This window comes from Nomascus leucogenys, chromosome 8 (assembly GCF_006542625.1).
Source record: "Nomascus leucogenys isolate Asia chromosome 8, Asia_NLE_v1, whole genome shotgun sequence".
NCBI lineage: Eukaryota > Metazoa > Chordata > Mammalia > Primates > Hylobatidae > Nomascus > Nomascus leucogenys.
Window position 1 is genome coordinate 20,226,499 of NC_044388.1, and position 21,599 is coordinate 20,248,097.

At 40.0% G+C, this 21,599-nt stretch overlaps 1 protein-coding gene across 2 annotated transcripts in view; it reads right to left on the reverse strand.

The window, feature by feature from the left end:
• Positions 1 to 21,599, reverse strand: part of COL6A5 (collagen type VI alpha 5 chain) — a 134,692-nt gene that overhangs the window by 53,978 nt on the left and 59,115 nt on the right. For both annotated transcript variants that reach the window (XM_003265397.2, XM_012508361.2), the window contains exons 13-29: positions 21,253 to 21,306; positions 19,264 to 19,335; positions 18,904 to 18,930; positions 18,748 to 18,792; positions 18,603 to 18,656; positions 15,574 to 15,636; positions 14,889 to 14,954; positions 14,432 to 14,485; positions 11,106 to 11,141; positions 10,555 to 10,617; positions 8,980 to 9,042; positions 7,861 to 7,923; positions 5,751 to 5,813; positions 3,476 to 3,526; positions 3,319 to 3,354; positions 1,897 to 1,959; positions 779 to 841 (exon numbers count right to left, since the gene is read on the reverse strand). In XM_003265397.2, the coding sequence (XP_003265445.2) occupies positions 779 to 841; positions 1,897 to 1,959; positions 3,319 to 3,354; positions 3,476 to 3,526; positions 5,751 to 5,813; positions 7,861 to 7,923; positions 8,980 to 9,042; positions 10,555 to 10,617; positions 11,106 to 11,141; positions 14,432 to 14,485; positions 14,889 to 14,954; positions 15,574 to 15,636; positions 18,603 to 18,656; positions 18,748 to 18,792; positions 18,904 to 18,930; positions 19,264 to 19,335; positions 21,253 to 21,306 (936 nt within the window). The remainder of the gene's footprint in view (positions 1 to 778; positions 842 to 1,896; positions 1,960 to 3,318; positions 3,355 to 3,475; positions 3,527 to 5,750; positions 5,814 to 7,860; positions 7,924 to 8,979; positions 9,043 to 10,554; positions 10,618 to 11,105; positions 11,142 to 14,431; positions 14,486 to 14,888; positions 14,955 to 15,573; positions 15,637 to 18,602; positions 18,657 to 18,747; positions 18,793 to 18,903; positions 18,931 to 19,263; positions 19,336 to 21,252; positions 21,307 to 21,599) is intronic.

Here is a 21,599-nt window from a genome sequence, read left to right on the forward strand (position 1 = left end):
TCAGTTTTCCACAAAACCATTCATGTTTTTTGCTTTCATAATAAAGTCCCAAGTTCAAGAACCTCTTCAAGTAATCAGAAAATACAATGCACAAAACAAGATAAGCAGCTTATCCACTCCTTACACAATGCTGCCTGGGCCTCCGCCACAAAACACAGGTGCTCGCAATATTTAATTCTCACCTGACTGTGCTTGTCAGGAGAGACAGATGTGTAACTAAATCATTAGAACAACCCGGGAGGCACTGAAATAGAGAAATGGCTATTTCGTCAGTAGGAGATATGCCTGACTGCCTGAGAACGCTTCCAGAGGTGCCACTTTTCTTGTAATGCAATCACAGGGGAAGTTGCGCCTATATTTCCAAATCTCTCTAAGGTCTAAATTTTGAGGATAGGAAGGCAACAATAGTGGTTTTGGTAAACTCCATCAACCTGGAGTTAACACTGGCATTAACCAATATTAAATATTTGCATTGTATATTTTATTTACTATTAATTATTTTGCAATGCAATATTACTATTTGTAAACCTTACAGTTTACAAAGAGTAGTCACATTTGATTATCTGATCCTCACAGATACCTTTTGAGGTAGTTAGGATAGAATATGTCATCCCCTCATTTTAGAAATAAACTGAAAGACCCAGTGACTGGGTCATATAGCTAGTAAAAAGCAGAATCTGGACTTAAATCCATTGCATTTGACTTTAAATTCTGTGCCCTTTCCATGGAACATACTGGAAACTACTATATCCTACTTAGTTCTTATGGATACACTTACTCTCTGTCCAGGAGGGCCTGGGAGTCCTCGAGATCCCTCTTCACCTTTCAAGCCTACAGTGAGCTGCAGATAGGAATATATTAATACATTAGTTTCAACATTGTCTATCTATGGGGACTACTTCAGTTTCGATAAGACTTTCTAATTTTAAAAAAACTTTTAAAAAGATAGCAGCTATTAATTGAAGTCAGGTAAATTGCTTACTTCTGATATAAACAATATATTCTTAATGACAGGTAAATATCCATTTCCCTCCTACCTCTTTAATAGTGACATACTTTGTTCTGGCACTGGCTGTGCATTTCAATCTTAATTAGCCATAAATTGGGACTGGTGCTAATAGGAAAAGCAAATATATGAGGGCACACAGAGGTCTAATGAGAAACCTCCCATCTGTAAAAAATCAAATAAGAAAAATGATTCCCTACACACATAAGAGGACATGAGTGGGCTATGTCATTCCCATACCCCGAAGTGATGGATACGGATACTAATGAAATTTATCCAGCCAGATGGAAAGTATCCATTGAGTTGCATCTTTTTTCACACTGATGGTGACCACTGATATGGCACTCAAACTTTAAAATGAAAGGATGCTTGTCTCAGCATTTTGCTTCTAAGCAAGTAAGCATAATATTCGATGCCGCACTTTGCTAAGTAGATCTCAATAGCCTTCCTCAAAATAGCCCATATGACCTTGTGATGGATAGTGGAATTGTCAGAAACCCTCAGGGACACAGTGGGAAGGACATCTTCCGACTGTCACCTTCATTTCCACTCACGGGGTTAATATGCCAGGATTTAATACGTGCCTTAGAAAAGACTGGAAGGCACTGACATTTCTTGGAATAGCAAGTTATCAATTTGTAAATCTTTAAAATAGTACTGATTCATTGAACCATAAACTTTTAGAGCTGAATGTGACCTTAGATGTCACTAAGTTCAATTCTTATGTTACAGAAATAGAGACCCTGAAAAGATGTGTTGAAGGTCACAGCTAGCAAGTGGCATTTCAGATGCCCTTGGGTTGAATCAATAATCCACATTTATTATTGTAACATAAAAGCCAAAGTCTGCCAAAGAAATATTTATCATTTCTGGAATTATAGGCTACTTACTGCTAGTCCCCTAAATCCTTTGGGTCCAGGTCCCCCAGGAATTCCAGGATCACCAATATCACCCTGAAGATTCAGATATAAAAAGTCAAGATGTTAAAGTATTTGCTAAGAAAGAATTAAAAAAAAAACTCTCTGGACTCAAACTTGATTGATATTATGACAATTATACATTAATGAAGGCCAGTACAACATTAAATGTCATCTTTTCCTGTCACTTGGAACTAAGTCATTGGTACACTTATTCTTCAAACTATTTTTAATTTTTTAATAATATAAATATTTACATATACATATCACTTCAGTGGTCACCCAGTTACTAAAAATATCCAAAGAAAATGCTTGAAAACCCAGAAAAACATTTGGAGTATTGACTATATGAAATAAATAATGAATTACTTTATAAATTCATAAAACATTTATGAAAAAGTTGAAGGTGAAAATAATCTATTCTGATTTTTTAAAATTTTGACAGTTATTTATCGATATGCTTATTTCACATTTATCTGTAAGTTGAATTATGCTAATTTTCTCCCTTTATCAGTAAATTGGAAAATTGATCCTCTACAATGAGGACTTTCTTTCTAATGGTTATTTATATTGTCCCTTTTGCACCCTTTTGTACTTAAGAATCTCTTTTGATAATTCATTCATTAAAAATAGTTTTAAGAGGATTCACAGTTGACAGTTTTCCTAGACTTTATTTGATTATTAGAGATTCTATTTTTTAACCCATATTTTGTATTTTAATATAAGCATCACTTACATAGAAGACATTGTTCTGGACTTTTTTTTCTAAGGGAGATCTTTCTACAGAATTCCAATGTATAAAACAGACATAACTTGAGCTACTTGGGTTGAGATGAAAGGTATGTCTGTTCCTACAGCATGAAGATGGATTTCAATCTGGCAGGCAATGAGAAATTCTTGAAGATGTTTGAGTAGGAAAGTGACATAATTTGGCTATGCTTTGGAAAAAAAGTCAAGTTGACAGTAGCGTTTGGAATTAACTGAATCAGGGGGAAGATGGAAGTAGGAACCCAATTAGAAGGATATTGTAATCGTTCAGGTGAGAGAAAATAAAGGGCACAATAATGAAGAACAAATAGCAATAACCCAAGCCAAGAGTATTGAATGAAATCACCAAGGCAGAAAATCAAGAAGAGAACAGAAGACTGAACTTGAGAGGATACCTGGAGGTAGGCTTTCAAGGCAGAGGCATCAGGCAATGATGGACAGAACAATCTTTTCCAATGTAAAGATTCATAGAGGTTAAATATGATTCTTTCCTCAGGAAGCCCAAGGAAAACAACTGTCTTGGGTTTCTCCTTATTGCCCCCATTTCATTCAGACCTACAGGTTTATCTCAGTTCTCAAGTAGAAGGTTAAGATCATGGTAATTTCAAAAGGTCATGCATACAATACCTTCTGCCCCACATCTCCAGGGAATCCTCTTGGGCCCTATAATTTTCAGCACAGAACATAAATACATCAACATATCACTTCTGCAATATGATCATTTCTTCTTGTATTATTTAGTTTGATTCATCAATGAATAAAAATAATTGCTTTCCATATTTACCTTTACTCCTTTTCGTCCCATCTGACCGTAGCCTGGAATGCCAGAATCTCCCTGTGTAAACACACCAGTTTATTTCAATTTCTCAAAAATGGAAATTAATTTTAATCTATACTGGGGAGATTACAGTGTCAGAAGAGAAGCACTGGGGACTTCCATGCAGAAGGTGCCTAACTGGTGACCTCGAACCCTAAGAACATTGTGTTGCTGTGTTTTCCTCACTCCCTGGTATGTTCCCTGTACTTCTTTGACCAGCTCCATTCTGTAAACATTGCAGGAAGCAGAGGGGTGGTCATTCAGGACTTGTGGAGTCAGTGGCAGTTTCTTGCCTAGAAAATTAGGAGCTGGTCCAAACAATACCGGTGAGAAACTCTCTGAAGAAGGATTACAAATAGTCAATAGACATACAGAAAAAAATGTTCATCCTCACTGGTAACAAAAAAATGCAAATTTGACCCTGCAATGAGATACTATTTTTGTCAATGGTAAAGATGGAAAAAAATGACAACACCTGTTGTTGTGGATGCCCTAAAACACTCTCCTGAATAACACGTGGATCCACATACTGTTTGAATTTTCCTAAGGGCACTTCATAATGGAGTTCAAAGCCTTTATGAAACATGTACATATTCTTTGATCCAGCTATGCTACTTTAGAAATCTCTATGTAGAAATTCATTACGGTTTTGTCCAAAATTTTAGTTAGGACAACACAGCATGAATGTTCATTGCTGTGTTGTTTATCACAGTGAAAAACTGAAAGCAAGCTAAATAACCAATAACAAGATATTGGTCAAATAAATGAATGTATATGCACTTAGTAGAATATTTTGAAGCTACTAAAAATTATGTTGAGGAAAAATGTAATGACATGAAAATATGCTCACGATACATTGTTTAGAATAATTTTTTAAAAATTTCCAGGATGATAATGATAAATATCTCAAAATGGTGCATTACAAGTAATAGTTCTTTTCTTCCCTCTTTCCTATCTTTTATTCTGGGTAAATTTTCTTTCCTTCTCTCTCTTCCCCTCTCCTCTTTCTTTCCTCTCTTCCTTCCTTCCTTCTTTCTTCCTTTCCTTTTAGATTCATGTTTTCAAATTAGATCACATAAAAAGATATTTTTTAAGACTTGCTGGACCATTCTACAAGCATTTAATTTTATGGATAGAAAAATGCAATGAAGGAAGATTGAAAGTCTTTATAGAGGCAATGGATTGTGGGTGTAGCCATAAGTTAGAAACTTGATGTGCCCTAATCATTTGTTCTCCTGTAAGCCTCTGGCTCCTTATGTCTATTTACCATTTTTTTCTTTTTTTTTTTTTTTGCAATTTTCAAATATACGATATATTAACTGTAGTCACCATGATATACAATAGATCTCTTGAAATTATTCCTTCTTTCTAATTGAAATTTTGTATACTTTGACCAATATCTCGCTTGTTACCACCTCTGGTAACTACCATTTTAATTCTCTGTTTCTATGATTTTGACTTTTTTTTACATTTCACCTGTAAGTGAGATCTTCTTCTATTTAACTTTCCATGCCTGGTTTATTTCACTTCACATAATGTTCTCTGGATCCATCCATGTTGTCACAAATGACCATATTTTCTTCTTTTTAAAGGCTGAATAGTATTCCATTACGTATACATACCACATTTTCTTTATCCATTCATCTATTGATGGGTACTTAGGTTGATTCCGTATTTTCTTGGCTATTGTGACTAATGTTTGTGCTTGGTAAATTTTCTATGATATCTATGTATAATGTTTGTAATAAACACTAATTTTTTTAAAATGAAATAATTGTTCCTATACTGGCTGCTCCATGAGCTGAGATCTTGTTATAGCCAAAGCCGTTAGGACACAGTGCAGGCCTAAAAATGCGATGCCCCATTTCTTAGCCTTATTCCTCTATCTCTCATTGTCACCCTAGACTTTTGCAAGAAGAGAGGAGAAATGGGCAGTGTTGTTTTTCAACAGATACACATCTATGTGGCCATGCTGGTTGTTAAGGTATTGAAATGCCCTGTTCTAACTCATCCATTATCCTCTCTGCCTACCCCCCTTCTCCTGCTTGCTGTTTTCCTTCACGTTGACAGACTATCTATGGAATGAGAGCTTTAGGGGTTGGGAGAAATGTTCTCACATTTTCCTAGATGCTGAAATACCTTTCATGCCCCCCATACTTGGGCTGATGGTGTCAACCCCTTCTCTTTACTTTGGAAGTGAATACTCAGATCTGGGGAGGGTAAAGACTTCAAAACTTCATACCTGTCTTCCTCGCTGCCCAGTTTGCCCCACTGGCCCTAGATCTCCAGGAAGTCCAGGCTCTCCCTAGTAAGTGGGACAAGAAGAGCTTCAGATCAGTAAAATCAAACCTGGTTCCTACCACGGAAAGTTCTGTCCACTCGATGAGGAGACTCAAGGTTCTCAGTGAGGGGTCAGTGCTCACTAAGGGGATGAGAGTAGGGCACAAATTATGGTTTTTTCATAGCTAGCAGAAGATGTCTAGCACAGCCCAGAGTTGGACTGGTGTGCTGCTTTTCCAGTATTATAAAAGGACTGAAGGAGAAGGCAAAAAGTAGAAAATTGACTCCAGGGAAAGTTGACTCATTTGCTGATGCATTTGCCTATCCAACAATTATTTATTGAACTGCAAAATAAACACATTGGGGTGGTCCTGCCTTCACCTGGCTGGAAAAAGAAATTATTAGACAGGCAATTATAATATCGTGAGATAAGGTTCAGGGTGCTATGGAAGCAAACAGAAGGGGAGTCTAAGTCAGATTTGGTGAGCCTGAGGAGGCTGCCGAAAGGAAAGGAGCAGGGAAGCTGAGGACTGAAGGATGAGTTGTATGTCAGGGGACTGGGCAAGAAAGGGGTGAGAGTGATCCAGGAAGAGGGAAGGCATTAGTGAGAGGCCTGAGGCAGGCACGCAGGAGGGAGGTAAGCAGTGAAACCTTAGAATGAAATGGGGCAAATAGCAAAGGGCCTTGTAAATGACCCCCTACCTTATTAACAAATAATTGCATATGTTTAAGGTGTACAACATGATTTGATATACATATATGTTGTAAAATGATTGCCACAGTTAAGTTAGGTAATGTATCTATTGCCTTATCATATTACCACTTTTCCTTTTTTATTTTTGCTTTAAGTTGAGAGAATTTAAGATCTACTCTCTTAGCAAAATTTCGAGTAAACAATACTGTATTGTTAACCATAGTCACTATGCTATACATTAGCTCCCCAGAATTTATTTATCTTGTAACTACCTTAAAGTTTGAATATTTCCTGGAGGCCATGGGAAAGCCAAGACCCATGATACAATTTGCTGGGCTCAGTGTAAAAGGAAAACTCAGGCCCCTTGCTTAAAAAATGAGATTCAGGACCATGACAGCAGAGCATTAAACTCATCAGGGTGTTCTTCTCAGCAAGGCCACCTGTGTGGCTGCACAGGTCACAGGACCCTAGAGAGGGGGCCATTGAAAGGTTTTAAACAGGGGAGTCAGATTCTGATGAGGTTAATCGTTTGCTCTCTGACGATCCCCAACAGAGCCATCTCAGAGATAGTTGTGGTTCGAGAACCGCATGCACCAACGGATTTGAGTTCTGACGCCACCCATCCTCCACTCAACTCAGCAACCACGTGCATTCTTGGATTCAGGAAATCAGGGGGTGAAAGAGATCTTTTAGAGTTGTTTCTGATGGGTGAGATCACTCTGTCCTAGGGAAACGGGGCAGCTTCATGGAGAGGTCAGCAGTTAGAAACTCTTTGCTCAATGGAAGGAAGAGAACATATTAGCGGAATGCTGGTGACTTGCTGATGGTGCTTGGATTCAATCACGTGAGGAATTAACATGAAAATCAGGAAGAAAATGGAGGTACTTTTGTATTTGAAATCCATAAGAAATAACATTTACTTTTTTCAAGAAGGAGTTCATGTCTCTGCAGGGACACGGATGAAGCTGGAAACCATCATTCTCAGCAAACTAACACAGGAACAGAAAACCAAACACTGCATGTTCTCACTCATAAGTGGGAGTTCAACAATGAGAACACATAGACACAGGGAGGGGAACGTCACACACTAGGGTCTGTCAGGGGGTGGGGGCCAAGGAGAGGGAGAGCATTAGGACAAATACCTAATGCATGCGGGGCTTAAAACCTAGATGACGGGTTGATGGGGGCAGCAAACCACCATGGAACATGTATACCTGTGTAACAAATCTGCATGTTTTGCACATGTATCCCAGAACTTAAAGGATAATTTAAAAAAAGAAAATATCACATTGTACCTCATAAATATATGCAATTATTAATTATCCATTAAATATAAAATATGTTTTTAAAAGAATTAAAAAACAGAAATAATATTTACTTTTTTCCCCAAAAGTCCAGGTCTTCCAGTGCTCCCTTTAGCTCCCATTAGCCCAGGAGAACCCTGAAAAAAAAAATTAGAGACTAAAAAAGTTGGCACCGTAGTAATTCTTAGAAAGCCCATTAGAAACATTTCACTTTCCTTCATGTTATTCCCAACAACTCCTTGATGCAGCCTTAACAAGAGATCCAGCCACCCAGGAGGAGAGAGACAGATGGCAGAGCTGAACCAGATGACTCAGGTTCCAGTCCTAGTTAGAGGACCACATGTTTTAATCTGCAGGGACATCACTAGTCCATATGGGGCTTAGTGAGAAAAAGAAAAGGCACCCTTGAGTCAACACATACTATTTCCAAATGTGGGAAAACTGTCATAATGCACTGATTTTTTTAGAACAAGACACTTTGCTGCCATCTTTGTGCACCGTACCATATGCACATACATAACGGCATGCAGGATATGTTTCAGCTTCCCAATAAAAAAATGGGCAGAAGTGTCTTTCACACACATTATTATCAGAAAGATAACTGACCACACATGCTAGGAATATAGAAATATGGGTATCCCTTGCCTTGTGAACTCTCACTATCTGAGCAGAACTGAATAGATTTAGAACATTTTTCCTACAAATCCTTCACAATCCAAACTATTATTTCTCAGGAAACAAACAGATTCAGATGGTGAATTCAAGAGGTGAACGTAGGAATCAAGTAGGTTTGAGTAGCAAGGGATCTTTGTACAGTCAATTTTAAATATCTATAGTCAATGGAGACATGTGCATGGCATGTATAAATTTTAAAAGTTAGAAAAATCAGAATAATGTATCAGTTTTTGGAGGAAATGTTATGATTGGGCAATATTTGTATTCTTCCAAATGCTTTCTTTAGGCTGATGAAATGGATTTGTGCTTTCACTGTCAAACCCCAGTGAAGGAGAAAGAGGAGTGCTTTAGCTATGTATGAGGAATCTGAGCTGCACTAAAATTTTGCCCCAGATAATCCAAAAATGAAATAATGTAGATGTAAATAATACAAAAAAAATTATATGTGAAGATTTTTTTGCACTAAGAGGAAAATAATTGTTAAGAGTCATTGAGCCTAATGTCTCTGAGTCACTCACCTGAGGTCCTTTGTGCCCCTGGCTTCCTTTTTCTCCTTTTCTGCCAGGATTTCCCTGTGTCCCCTTTAGTGGTAACAAAGGAAATACAATGCAATTATGTCAATGAAAGCTTACTTCTCAGTGTTTCTTTTGAAACACCCTGCAGAAAAGCAATGATCCAACCCTTCCCGCAGCCTTTTAACCCTGAGATTAAGCATGCATTAAGAGTAATTGAGGACAGGCCTAGTGGACTCAGTGGTCCAGATCTTTTTAAGGAATTCCCGGCCTGGATATAAGACCTTCATCCCTCTCCTACAGAGGACATAAAAATAGGCCAAAGCAGGAAATGAAACCTATAAGAAAAGGAAGTAAGACACAAACAACAGTCAGATGAATTCCTTTCAATGGACGGGTTACCTGAGCCAAAGCCCTTATTAATGTGTAAAATAGAGAGTAAAGTTGTTTCAAATTAGCACAAAAGGGCATCTTAACAGCAGACCCCTATCAGAAGAATCAAAGTCTATTTTTCTGCCATATTTGCCATCAAACACATGGTTCTCATGTGGTTATCTCATATAGAAGCAAAAACTAGAGGTGGCAGTAACGTTTCTTCCTATTGAAGTACCAGCTGTGAAATGGCCCTGGGCTGCCCAGGAGCCACCAGGTGAGCTTTGATTCACTGTCTCAGTGTCAAAGGGACCCTTGGGTGTCTGAGATATCTGAAGTAACTGTCATTGCCACCCCCACATCACCCCAAAGCCTGGGAATGGATCTAAGCTGGTCCCTTCCCTACCCAATCTAGAGAAACTGCTAGCTCGTAGTTTGGTACAGGGACCCCAGAACCACTCAAGAGAATCCCAAATTCCAGTTTGGTCCTAATATCTGAATTTTCTAGAAAAAAATGAATTCCCAGGAAGACCTTAGAATAGGCACAGCTACACAGGCCCTTCCATACAAGTCCAGGCTTAAGTTAGGCTTCATGTAAAGTGGGCTTCATAAGATGACTAAACAACCATGTGTTACAAAGCTACTGTCCACAATGACCACAGCTTCCCCTTCTGGCATGGAGGGAAGCAAGACAATGATGCTCTGACTTCCAATGCTCATATTACTAATGATATGACCATGAAAGATGCAAATGGCTCACAGAACGCCCTATCAGTCATATTCCAGAAATACTGATACCCCTGTAGAGTTAGCTTTAGGCAAGTCGAGTAGCAATTTCCAACTTTCAACTAATTTTCCTTTGTGGGAGCCTGTGTATAGAGGACCCCAGCTATGGAAAACCAATTTGTTGATCCTGGTGTTAATTACTAATGTAATATGAAGGTATTAATCATTCACTATTACTAATATGAAGACACAATACCAGGTGAGCACAAGAGCACATCTTTCCTCTACAAAGGCTTATTAGTGACCTGCAAATAATGAAGCAAGTTTGATGGAACAAAATCACCCCCCATCCCATAATGGGGAATGCAAAATAGGGCAGGGGGCAGATTCTCAGTTATTTATTTTTATACAGAAATACCTGCCTTCTTCCCATCAGAATAACTTTACAGCATTTATCAATATTTACAAAATATTCCAACACACCTGTGGACCTTGTAATCCTTCAGCTCCCAATGTGCCTGTAGGTCCAGGATTTCCTGGTTCTCCCTGATGAACAAGAGTTTCCAGTGTCAAGCTTTTCTACATGTTGTTTCCATATAGATTTTCTCTTTATAGTATTTACATCAGAAATAGGTACTATTTTGTCTGACTCGTGGCTCACCCTCTACTTTGCCTAGGATTTTACTGTTCTAGACTGTCTAAGGAATGAATATAAACTTGTTTCTTATTCCAATAAGGGATTTCTGTCTCTTGAAGTTGATTCCCAAAGCACATGAAGAGCAGTCAAATGCACAATATTTGGAATTGCACAGGTTCTGCCTGTCTGCAAGGTATCTATCAGGGAGGCTTTTCCTTAGGTCTGTTCTGTTCCCGGGAGCTGCAGTGATCATCGGGTCAGTGGGGATCACGTCCAGTACTGGGCACTTCCTATACCCTTGTCAAATGCTCACTGATTTGATTCCCAGCACCACCTACATGGGAGAAACCTCCTTGGTCCCATCAACCACAGAGAACAGGAAGTCAAGGTTACTTACTGAAACACCTCGGAGTCCCCTTCGACCTTCTCTTCCCTGGGACAGAAAAGGCAAAATGTTAGTATGTGGATGTCTGAATGGAGGGGTTCCTTGGGGCAAATCAGCCTCTTTCATTCTCTGATTGACACAAGTAATGAGCAGCTCACAGAAACAGTTTCCCTGAGGCGTTTTCCATAGACAAGCTTTCACACTGGGCATTTAATTACAGACTAACATTTGGGGGATTGATTGCAAACTAATCTAAAAGTCATTACAGACCTAGCTCCAGTCTGACAGCTTCTAACAATTATCCAGGAGGCTGTTTAGAGAATCAAATCATCCTGAAGACCCTGTCTTCTGTATTTCCCTCTCCAGCAAATCCCAAAAGGCACTGTCTGCTAATCAGAGCCTTCCCATGGGAGAAGAGCTGTGGCACATCCATTTCTTTCTGTCCTGGGCCCCTGATTGTATCTTGGGAGAGGGTAAAAAATTTCTAGATATTCTGTCTCATATGGGCCCACTGGGGCTTGTCCCTATAGAATTCTACAAGAAATAAATGGCTGATGGGGTCTGCTCAACTATGGTGATCCAAATGTCCAAATGGCTACCACTAGGTTCAACAGAGGACAAAAAAGCTTGGCTGATCCCTGAAGCCCAAATCTCTGTCTGTGCCTATCCAGAAGCGAGTTCACATTGCCAGCTCAGGCCCTCTACCTAGTGGTTGTCACACAGTCTCCTTTCCAGAGGGTAGCCAAATGGGAACAGGATTCAGGCCCCAGATCCTAACTTCCTTATCCCTAAACAGCAAGAATAAGATTTGCATCCTCTTATCACCCCCTCAAACCCTTTCTTTGCCTCTTTGAGAGAGCTGTGGAACATCTCAACCACCAATTCACTTAGTGTTGTGATAAACAACTATGATTAATTTAGGTAAAAAAGCAAGTATTTTTTTTAATTCTATTTCTTCATTCATTTATTCAGAAAGGTAGCCATGGAAATTATTTCAGAACTGCTGTTTTCTTTCAACTGCCCACCTTCTGAAGGCCCTTAGAATAAACTATCAAATCAAGTATCAGCTCCACCAGGTTGGCTATTGCTTACAGTTTCCACTGAGGGTCTGCCCCTTGATTCAAGGTACTTTTTGCTTTTAAGATGCAAATACTCTTTAAAAGAAGTTACCCATTGAAACTTTTCAGCTGTTTGTACCCAGAATCAATCTCCAAAGCTCTTGACATAAAAAAGCAGCGAAGAAACAGTAAACAAAGATTGAGGCCTCGGTTCCCACAACATCACAATTCTGTCTTCATTAAAAAGCAAGGATAAAATAATGTGTATTCTGTGTAACAGACTATATGCACAATGGTTAGAGATATGTCCTTGAAAGTCAGGCAGACTTGAGCTCAGTTTTGTTCTTTAAAGCCTGTGTGGCACAGGGCAATTGCCCAATAAACCTCACCCAGTGTGGTTAGCAGCCCAGACTCTGGAGGGAGACAGGCTGAGTTCAAATCCCAGCTGTGCCACTTACTAGTTCTTGTGACCTTGGGCAAGCTGCCCAAGGTTTCTTGATTTTTTCCATCTGTAAAAAATGGATGTAATAATAGTATCTATCTCACAGGTATGTTATGAGGATTAAATGAATTAATATTTGAAAGTGATTTGAGCAAGACCTGATGCAAAATAGATGCTATAGAAGTATTCTTTGTGTATGGCAGGCAAAAAGCATGAGGCCTGGAATATGGATTCCAGTGTGGTTTTCAGTGTGGGGATCCATTGTTTTGGCAACAATGGGTAAAACAATTAATTTACATAAGTTGAAATTCTGTCACATAGAAGGCAATGTCTTGGATTGGCTTACGTTGTTTAAAATTTATCATCCACTTAAGATGCTCCCACCCTCACAGAGAATTCTATTCTGCATCGGAAAGTTGGGGGAGAGGGGAGAAAACCTGATGTTGTTTTATATCAATGTTACCTTGTTTAATTCAGGAGAAAAGAAATTACAAAGGAGGAGGTCGGCAGGGAAATGGGTAGAAGATGAGGAGGAGGCCGAGAGCCTCATGTCCTATAACTGGCTGGTTTGTCCATGATTTATTGCCTACACCACTCCTGGCATCTCTTTTGTTAAAGTACCTGATTGATGTGTCAGTTATAAAGCTATTTTAAACAAAAGTATTTCCTCTTAAACCAACAAAAATACATACTTATCTTTAAAATTTATAGCATTTAGCTTATCTTGCTGCTCTACTGCTTCCTCTTATTACATTTTAATTCTCCTGTGTGAAGAAGAGGGCAAAGTCCCAAAGAATTTTACCAGAAGCACTGGGAAGCCTAGCCCCTTCCAACTCCAGCTCTTTTCCCTTTAAGAACTGTGGTTCAAGATAAACAAAGGCAAGTGGTATAAAAACACATTTCTTCACCATCTATCCCAGAGAGAAGGGTAATCAGCCACAGCCTTCAAAATAATGAGAAGATTCCAAATTTGTACTAGAAAAGAAATCCAAGCATTTTCAATTCCTTCTTGAACAAAACTCAGAGCCAAATCTAGGACTTTGTCCATTATTCTTTTTTAATGATGTCCATGCTGAGCGCATGAGAGAGGAGTTTTTAATACATTATAAATATCACTTCTAGCTTCAGTAGTCCACAGAAGGAAAGGCGATTTCTTGGTTGTTCCTTTTAAAAAGATAGAGAAGTCCAATGTCCCTGTTTTTTGCTGTGATAAGCTTGATATAACATGGGATGCTGTAAAGTTATGCCGGCACCTCAAGGTTGCCACTTGACCCTAATTGCCAGTGCTTTGGCCCATTCAGGAAGAATTTATTTGGGAGTCCTCTTTCTCATTGGCAGCATGTAAAGCAAAAGTATATTTACCTAGTTCATAATATTCTTATGTAAGCTACCAAAGGAGAGCTTTTGTGTCAAAATCATTGGCTCTCTTCAAAGACATCCCAAAACACCTGGAAGGTGGAAAGGGAAAGGCCAACTATGTTACAGTGGTTTCAACCACGGGTGATTTTGCCTCTCAAACCCACCACTACTACACCCACCACAGACATCTGACAATATTTAGAGACACTTTTGAATGTCACAAGTGGGCAGTGAGGAGGGGTGGTGCTGCTGATACTAGTGGGTCAAGACCAGGAATGCTGCAAAACATCTGGCAATGCATAGCATAGCCATTCACAAGAAATAATTATCTGGCCCCAAATTTCAGTAGTGTCAAGATGCATAAGCCCTGAAAAATATTTCAGCCCTGAATCAGCCAGCTCTGCGCAACAAATATTCTGAATGCCTCTGTCATCTTCAAGTGGTAAGGAGGGGAAATAAATGTCCACAGAAATACTTACCCTGCTTCCTCTGGAACTAGGACTGCCTTGCACCCCTTTCTGTCCAGTTCTACCCTAAAAACATAATAATTTCCTCAAGATCAAAAGGCAAAAATTCTGAATAAATCATAAAGGCATCAGCATCAAAACCTCAAGCACTATTAAAATGGCAGAATAAACATGTCATGCTGTGATCATTCTGCATATTAACAGTCAGTTACATGTCCTTTAAAGAAGAAAAAAGCATAGCAACGTGCACTGCTACTACATTTTCCCAAATAATATCACTTGCCAGAAACTTAATAATTTTGCTCATAAAAGTGTACCCTACTACAAATATGCATCATCAAAAAATAAAGGTCTTTTCAATGTGGGCTTAAGAGCATTTGTTCAATTACAGAAGGGTTACATATCTTACTAAATTTACTTGGATCAATAACAGAATTAATCAACTCATAGATAAAATAGATCAAATTACTTGTCTTCCTTGTTCTCCTTTGGAGCCCTTTTGTCCTTTGATGTTATTGTTTTGTCCTGGATTACCCTAGAGAAAGATTTTTAAAAGTAGTTTAGAATTCAGAAATATCAGCTTTTTCCCCAAAACCGTATGATGTTCAAGTACTAAGCTAATTTGGGTCAAGGTATAAGAGGTGTGGGAAAATTTTTCATGTTTGAAACTCACAGGATTTTGGAAAAAATCAAAGCAGCACTTCCTCAAGTTTGAAGAAGATTTGGCAATAAATACAGAATTAAAAGAGTGCCTGCTACATGGTGATTTTCCCTTTTCTATGATGGCAGCTTCACTGATGCACTGGTTCAAACATTCTTAGGCTATTCCCTCAAGGGTGTAAAAAGATTCCCCTGTAACTGAGTCTGCAAATAGTGAATCTGTAGGTCTGCAAGATTAGAAGTCCAATAAATAAAGCTATGGAAATGTTCTCCCAGAGGAACCAGAAAGTCTCAACGTACCATAAGGATTCAGAAGATGGGCCTAACCCAGATAAGACACAAACAGACTTTTCCCAAAGCCTCAGCCAACACCTATCACCCCTACTCCTAAGACAAGCATTTGCCTACAGAGAGGCAGGAAACACAAAGGGAAAGGAGATAGGAACTGTGGAGCAAGTATAAAATTCAGAGCCAACTTGGCCCTAGAAACTTACCAGATGCCCTGGGAAGCCCTTCTCTCCATACTGCCCAGGGGCACCTCTGGAACCTGGGCTGCCCTGAAAAAAAATGAAATAAATTTCTGAGTTAGCTTATAGGAGGCTTGTATAATGGTGTTAAGTGTGAAGTTTTGTATGTAGGGGGGTTAATCAGATAAAATGCTCTTTGTCCTATCACAGTCAGATTCCCTTAGACTTCTCAAGCAGTGCTAAGTCCAGTTTTAAGCCTATGGTCAGGATTATTTGTAGTGAGGCTCAGAAACTGGAAAACTTCCCATGGTCTAACATAGCACTGTCCAACAGGATTTTCTGCAGTGATGGAAATGTTCGATATCTGCATTCATCAATACGGTAGCCATTAGCCATATGTGGCTATTAAGCACATAAAATGTAATCAATGCCACTAAACAGCATAATTTCTTAATTAATTAAAATTTAACTTTAAATAATCACATGTGGTTAGTGGCTATGGTACTGGACATCCTAGCCAGTCTAGCAGCTTCTAACACCTATAATTAAATTGCCCACTGGAAACTTCCACAGGGATGTTCTATCGGGGGAACCAGCCCCCAATATTTCAACGTAGGTTCTTTTCTATTTTCCCTAAGTGTCGCTGGTCTGAGAAATAACGGGAAAGAGTACAAAAGAGAGAAATTTTATAGCTGGGTCTCTGGGGGTGACATCACATGTTGGCAGTTTCTGTGATGCCCCTTGAGCCACAAAACCAGCAAGTTTTTATTAGGGGTTTCAAAGCGGAGGGGTGTACGAATAGGGAGTGGATCACAGACATCGTATGCTTCAAAGGCAATAAAATATCATAAGGGCAGAGAGACAGAGTGAGATCACAAGGCCAGGGCGAAACTAGAATTACTGATGAAGGTCCACATCCTGCTGGGCACACATTGTCATTGATAAACATCTTAACAGGAAACAGCGTTCACGAGCAGACAACCAGTCTGACTAGAATTCACCAGGCTGGAATTTCCTAATCCTAGCCAGCCTGGGGGCTTTGCAGGAGACCAGGGCGTATTTCATCCCTTATCTACAACTACATAAGACAGACAGTCCCAGAGCGGCCATTTTAGAGACCCCACCACCACCACTGGGAATGCAATCCTTTTCCCAGGGTGATTCCTTGCTGAGAAAATAATTCAGTGATATTTCTCCTATTCACTTTCTGAAAGAAGAGAAATATGACTCTGTTGTGTGCAGCCCTGCAGGCAGTCAGACTATGTGGTTATCTCCCTTGTTCCCTGAAAATCGCTGTTATCCCATCTTTTTCAAGGTGCTCAGATTTCATATTGTTCAAACACACATGCTTTACAAAGAATTTGTGCAGATAACGCAATCATCACAGGGTCCTGAGGTGACATATATCCTCATCTTACAAAGATGATGGGATTAAGAGATTAAAGACAGGCATAGGAAATTATAAGAGTATCCATTGGGGAAATGATAAATGTCCATGAAATCTTCACAATTTATGTTCTTCTGCTGTGGCTTCAGCCTCTGTTCGGGTTCCCTGACTTCCTGCAACATGTTCCATTGTCACCTCAAACCTAATTATTTCCAATTAAACTTGCCCAAGCCAGGATCCTTGCAGGCATATTGACTGACTGTCTATTTCCTGTTCCTCTAGTCACCTATATCTGGAGATTTCAGGTCCCAGAACCATGACTAGTGTGAGATGAGAGAGGCACCTAGGGTGCAGAATGGAGGTAGGTATTTACTCCACATAACTCTGCCCCTTTTGCACCTTAGGTGCCCTGCTAGCCTCACTTCAGTCCAAGCCCTGCTACACCCTTAGCATATTTTGTGTCTGTTCTCACTATCGTTGCTGTACTTCATCACTTCTCACCTGATTTCTACAGATCTGCCTCTCATCTTTGCCTTGCATCTATGTCATCTGCAAAATATTGTCTACATTACTGCAAGTAATATTTCTAAAATGTAAATCTGATTGTGATTCTTCTGCTTAAAATCTTTCAAAGTCTCCCCATTGCCTTACGGTTAAAAACCAAGCTCTTCCACATGGCTCACTAGTGCCCTCCCAATCTCTTGATCACTTCCCACCACCTCTTGAACCTCACCTCCCAGTACCTGTATTCTAATGCTCCCTCCAGGAAGAAAAACTTGGCAGTGCCCTGATCCCTCATGTTTTTGCTTATGCTACTCCCTCTGTCTGGAATGCCCTTCCTCCACATCTTTGCCTTGCTGAATTCCTGTTCCTCTTTAGCTCAGAAGTCATTTCCTCCAGGAAGACTTTCTGGACAACCCCTGCCCCCAGGCTGAGTTACATGCCCTTCTCTGGACTCCCATGTAGATATCTGCAACATGGCCTCAATCACATTTTATGTAATTCTATTGATATGTCTGTCTCCCCAACTATACTGTGGGATCTTTGATGACAAGGGCTGTGTGGTTCACCTCTGATTCTTATTATATAAGAATATATGCCTGGCCAATGACAGATGCCTGGCACATGACAAGCCTGACAAATGACAGGTGCTCAAAAATATTTCATAAATCAATGGATCAGAACATAAAAGTAGAGCTGCTTGAAATCAGGCAGGCACACACTAATGAGTGTTGAAATAAATGTAAAGTTAAAAAATGTTTCACAGTGATTTGCTACCAAAGCCACCAAAATAATTTTGTCTCTTTCTCTTGCTTTTTTTTCTGACATAATAAAGACAACACAGAAATTACTGACGTTGATGGAAACGTGGTAAAAAACAAATGAACATAAGAAACCACTGACAGGTGAAAGCATTCATTTTTAGACATGAGAAACATGCCCATAGAATAAGCTTGTGTGTGCTAAATTTTTCTAGGTGGAAATTCTTGAAAATTACATAATTACCCCCTTGCTTCAATCAGATATGCAGCATATATTCAGTAGCAATAGGCCTTCATTATGTGGTTAAGTCAGTTGTAAATTTTATCCCCTATAACCACTGACACACAGCAGTTAAGACTGTCTCTGTCACCGAATTCTCCTTCTTTGTTGTATTGAAAAGTGTTACCTGAGATCCTGGATCACCTTTTTCTCCTTTTATTCCAGGAAATCCATGAGAGCCCTAAAAGAAGACAAGAAAAACAAAATTCCCTGTTAAAAAAATTTTAGCAACCTCATGACAGTTTTATGATACATGAAGAAATATGGCTTACCTCTTCCCCATCAAGTCCATCAATCCCATCGTCTCCATGTCCTCCCTGAGAGATGACAATAGACAGGCGTCAGGTAAAAGCAGGTCTCTGCCACATGCTTATTGGGAAACTAATCCCATTTGGAAATCAAATTAAACTAAGAAAAAACTCCAGTACCTTAGGTCCAGAAAATCCTTTGAGTCCCTGCAAAAGATGAAATATCTCTCACTAACATATCAAAGACAGAGTGTGGATTCAAAGACTGCCTCTCTAAAGTGAGTGAGCATGTATTTCTTTAGTTGCTTCGGGCTATACATCTACAAAGAGGTTAGAGATGCAATTTATTAATGCTAAAGACTCCTTGATATTATTAAAAAGCAGAATTAATCTGCAGACAGGAAAACTCATCGATATAACTGGAGAAAGGAAAAGAGAGAGGAGTGATGGAAGAGAGAAAACGAGGGAGGAAAGGAATGGGGAAAGAGAGGGAGAGAATGTTATAGAGAATTGGAAATAACATTTACAGAAGAGCCTTACCTTCTGACCCTGTGCCCCTGGACATCCTGCAATCCCTTTGTCTCCTTGGGGTCCTGTGTCTCCTCGTACTCCCTAAGAAAAGGAGCATAGACAGGTACCCAAAGTGATGTTTCTGCCAGAAGCTGCCAGTGGCTTATTTTCACAGAGTTAAGACAAAGCACATGGGCATTATGAGCTTTAGAAAAAGTGAATCCTCTTCAAAAAGGATTCAAAAGTGAATCCTCACTCATTTACGTCTGTTTTTCCCCTCTATATTCAAACATGTTTCCTGTCAATCTTCAGGGCTTTTTATGGACCCAAGAACACAAAAAGGTACAAGAAGAGCTCAGCCACTTCACTACCTGATCAAACAGCACAGTGGCTTCACTTTGTACCCACATTCCAAGATTCCAGTAATCCATCCAGGGCCCTAATGCTATACTGGGAGAGTCAGCATTCCTGACAGTAGACCCACAAGTTGGTGCTAGGGTACTGCTGCTGAGTAGAAACAGTTGCTGGGAAGTGACACTACTAGGAGAATGAGAAAGCAAAGGTGAGAAAAGCCAGTCCTCACAGGAGGAATCACCAGGTTAAAGACCCCCAAAGTCAGACTATCCGTGCAGGGGTGAGCACTGAAGGTCAATGATTTGTGTGTCTCCCACCAACCCTGCTTCTCCAAGGAAATATTTAAATTACAGGTAAATGCTAAAGTAAAATGGATCTTAAGAAAGGAACAATTTTGTGCTTTTTGAGGGCAGGAACCCCAACTATGTCTTTCACCATCATGTCCCTTTTGACTGGCTCATGTCTAGGTGCATAACAGGTGCTTACATTTTGCTGCATGAATAATTAACTAGCAATGAGCTTAATTCTTGCCTTGCCAGTAAGAGAGGGAGAAAGGGTTTTCCTTTCTACTGCTTTGCTTTCTTTATCCTGAGGATCATTCCCTACAAAAGGAGGAGGCCTTGCCCACGGCCACAGGTTGCTGAGAGGTACCTTAGCCCTATGGCTTCCCATTGCCTGGACTTTCTGCTGGGTGGGCTCAGCCAGGCAGGTGGGTGACCCTATTCCCCACACTGAAAGCACTCCCATGCTAGTTTGATGGTCTCCAAGAACCCTCGGAGGGTACAGAGTAGGTGATTCAGAGCACCCCCCTTGGTCAGCCATTAGATTGTAGAGGAACTTATAATTGCTTACAGATGAGAAAACTGAGGGTCAAGAAGCTAGGTATCTTGTTCAAGGACCCACATCTAGGCCAACTCTTGGCAGTCTGACTCTAGAGTCTTTGCTTTCAATCCTTATAACTTGCTGCCCAGATGAGGAACTGGACTTGATCTAAGGTGATAGAAATCCAGTCTGGATGCTTTCTGAACTTTTTCCATCCCAAACAGAGCCACCTAAGTGGTTTCAGTTTCTTCAAATTCTTTCTCATAATTTGATTGATGAGAAAGTGAGAGTTCTGGTTTTAAACATGGAGATTCGCAAACCTCTGTGTAGCATTTGACCGTGAAGCCATGCCTGTCATCTTGAGGGATGCTTTGCCGACTTCCCTTTCCATGGAAGGGTCTATACTCCAGCCTTGGCCCAAAGCCATGTACTATGCACTGGGTTTTAGGTCTAAAGAGAGCTCCCTGGCAGATAATCTGCTGTGCCCTGCTTGGGGGTAGAGAGGAGGGTGCCCAGGTATCTGCCACTGATAAAAACATGCCAGGCTACACATGTAAGCCTGTTCCCTCCTTACCCCAAACTTAGACTTAGTAACTGCCTCATAATTCAGACAAGGAAAAATGAAAAGAAAGGCAACCCTTCTTCCCACAAAAAAGCACAAAAATAAACACATAAACAAAATAAACATTTCAGCATATAAAAATAAACATATAAACAAAACCCCATCTACCCCTTTTGTATGAAAATAAGCTTTTTTTATGAAAAAGAAAATAAGTGTGTGTTTGTGTGTGTGTGTACAGTGTGTGTGCGGCAGCAGGGTGAGGGGGAATCATAAAAACTTACAGGGTCTCCATCCTCTCCCCTGTGTCCTCTGCTGCCTTTCAGACCTTGAGAACCCTGGGAAGAAAGAGAGAACAATAAATTTTAGTCACCCCCCTATAAAGTCAAACTTGTGAAATCATTAGGCATTCTAAGCAAGTCCCTTCCTCCAACTTGGTTGCAGTTTTTGCAGATGTGGCTGTGAGTTTGGGGAGAATCTGACAACATCTGGAGCTAGCTTTTGTCCTTGCACTCGGCTCTGAAGCCCCTCTGCAGAAGGCGACCCTCCTAATGCTTGCGGGAGGCTGACCTTTGGAACCCACCAGCAGATGAGGCCCACAGAGCCATGCCTGCACCTGAGCGATTTGCAG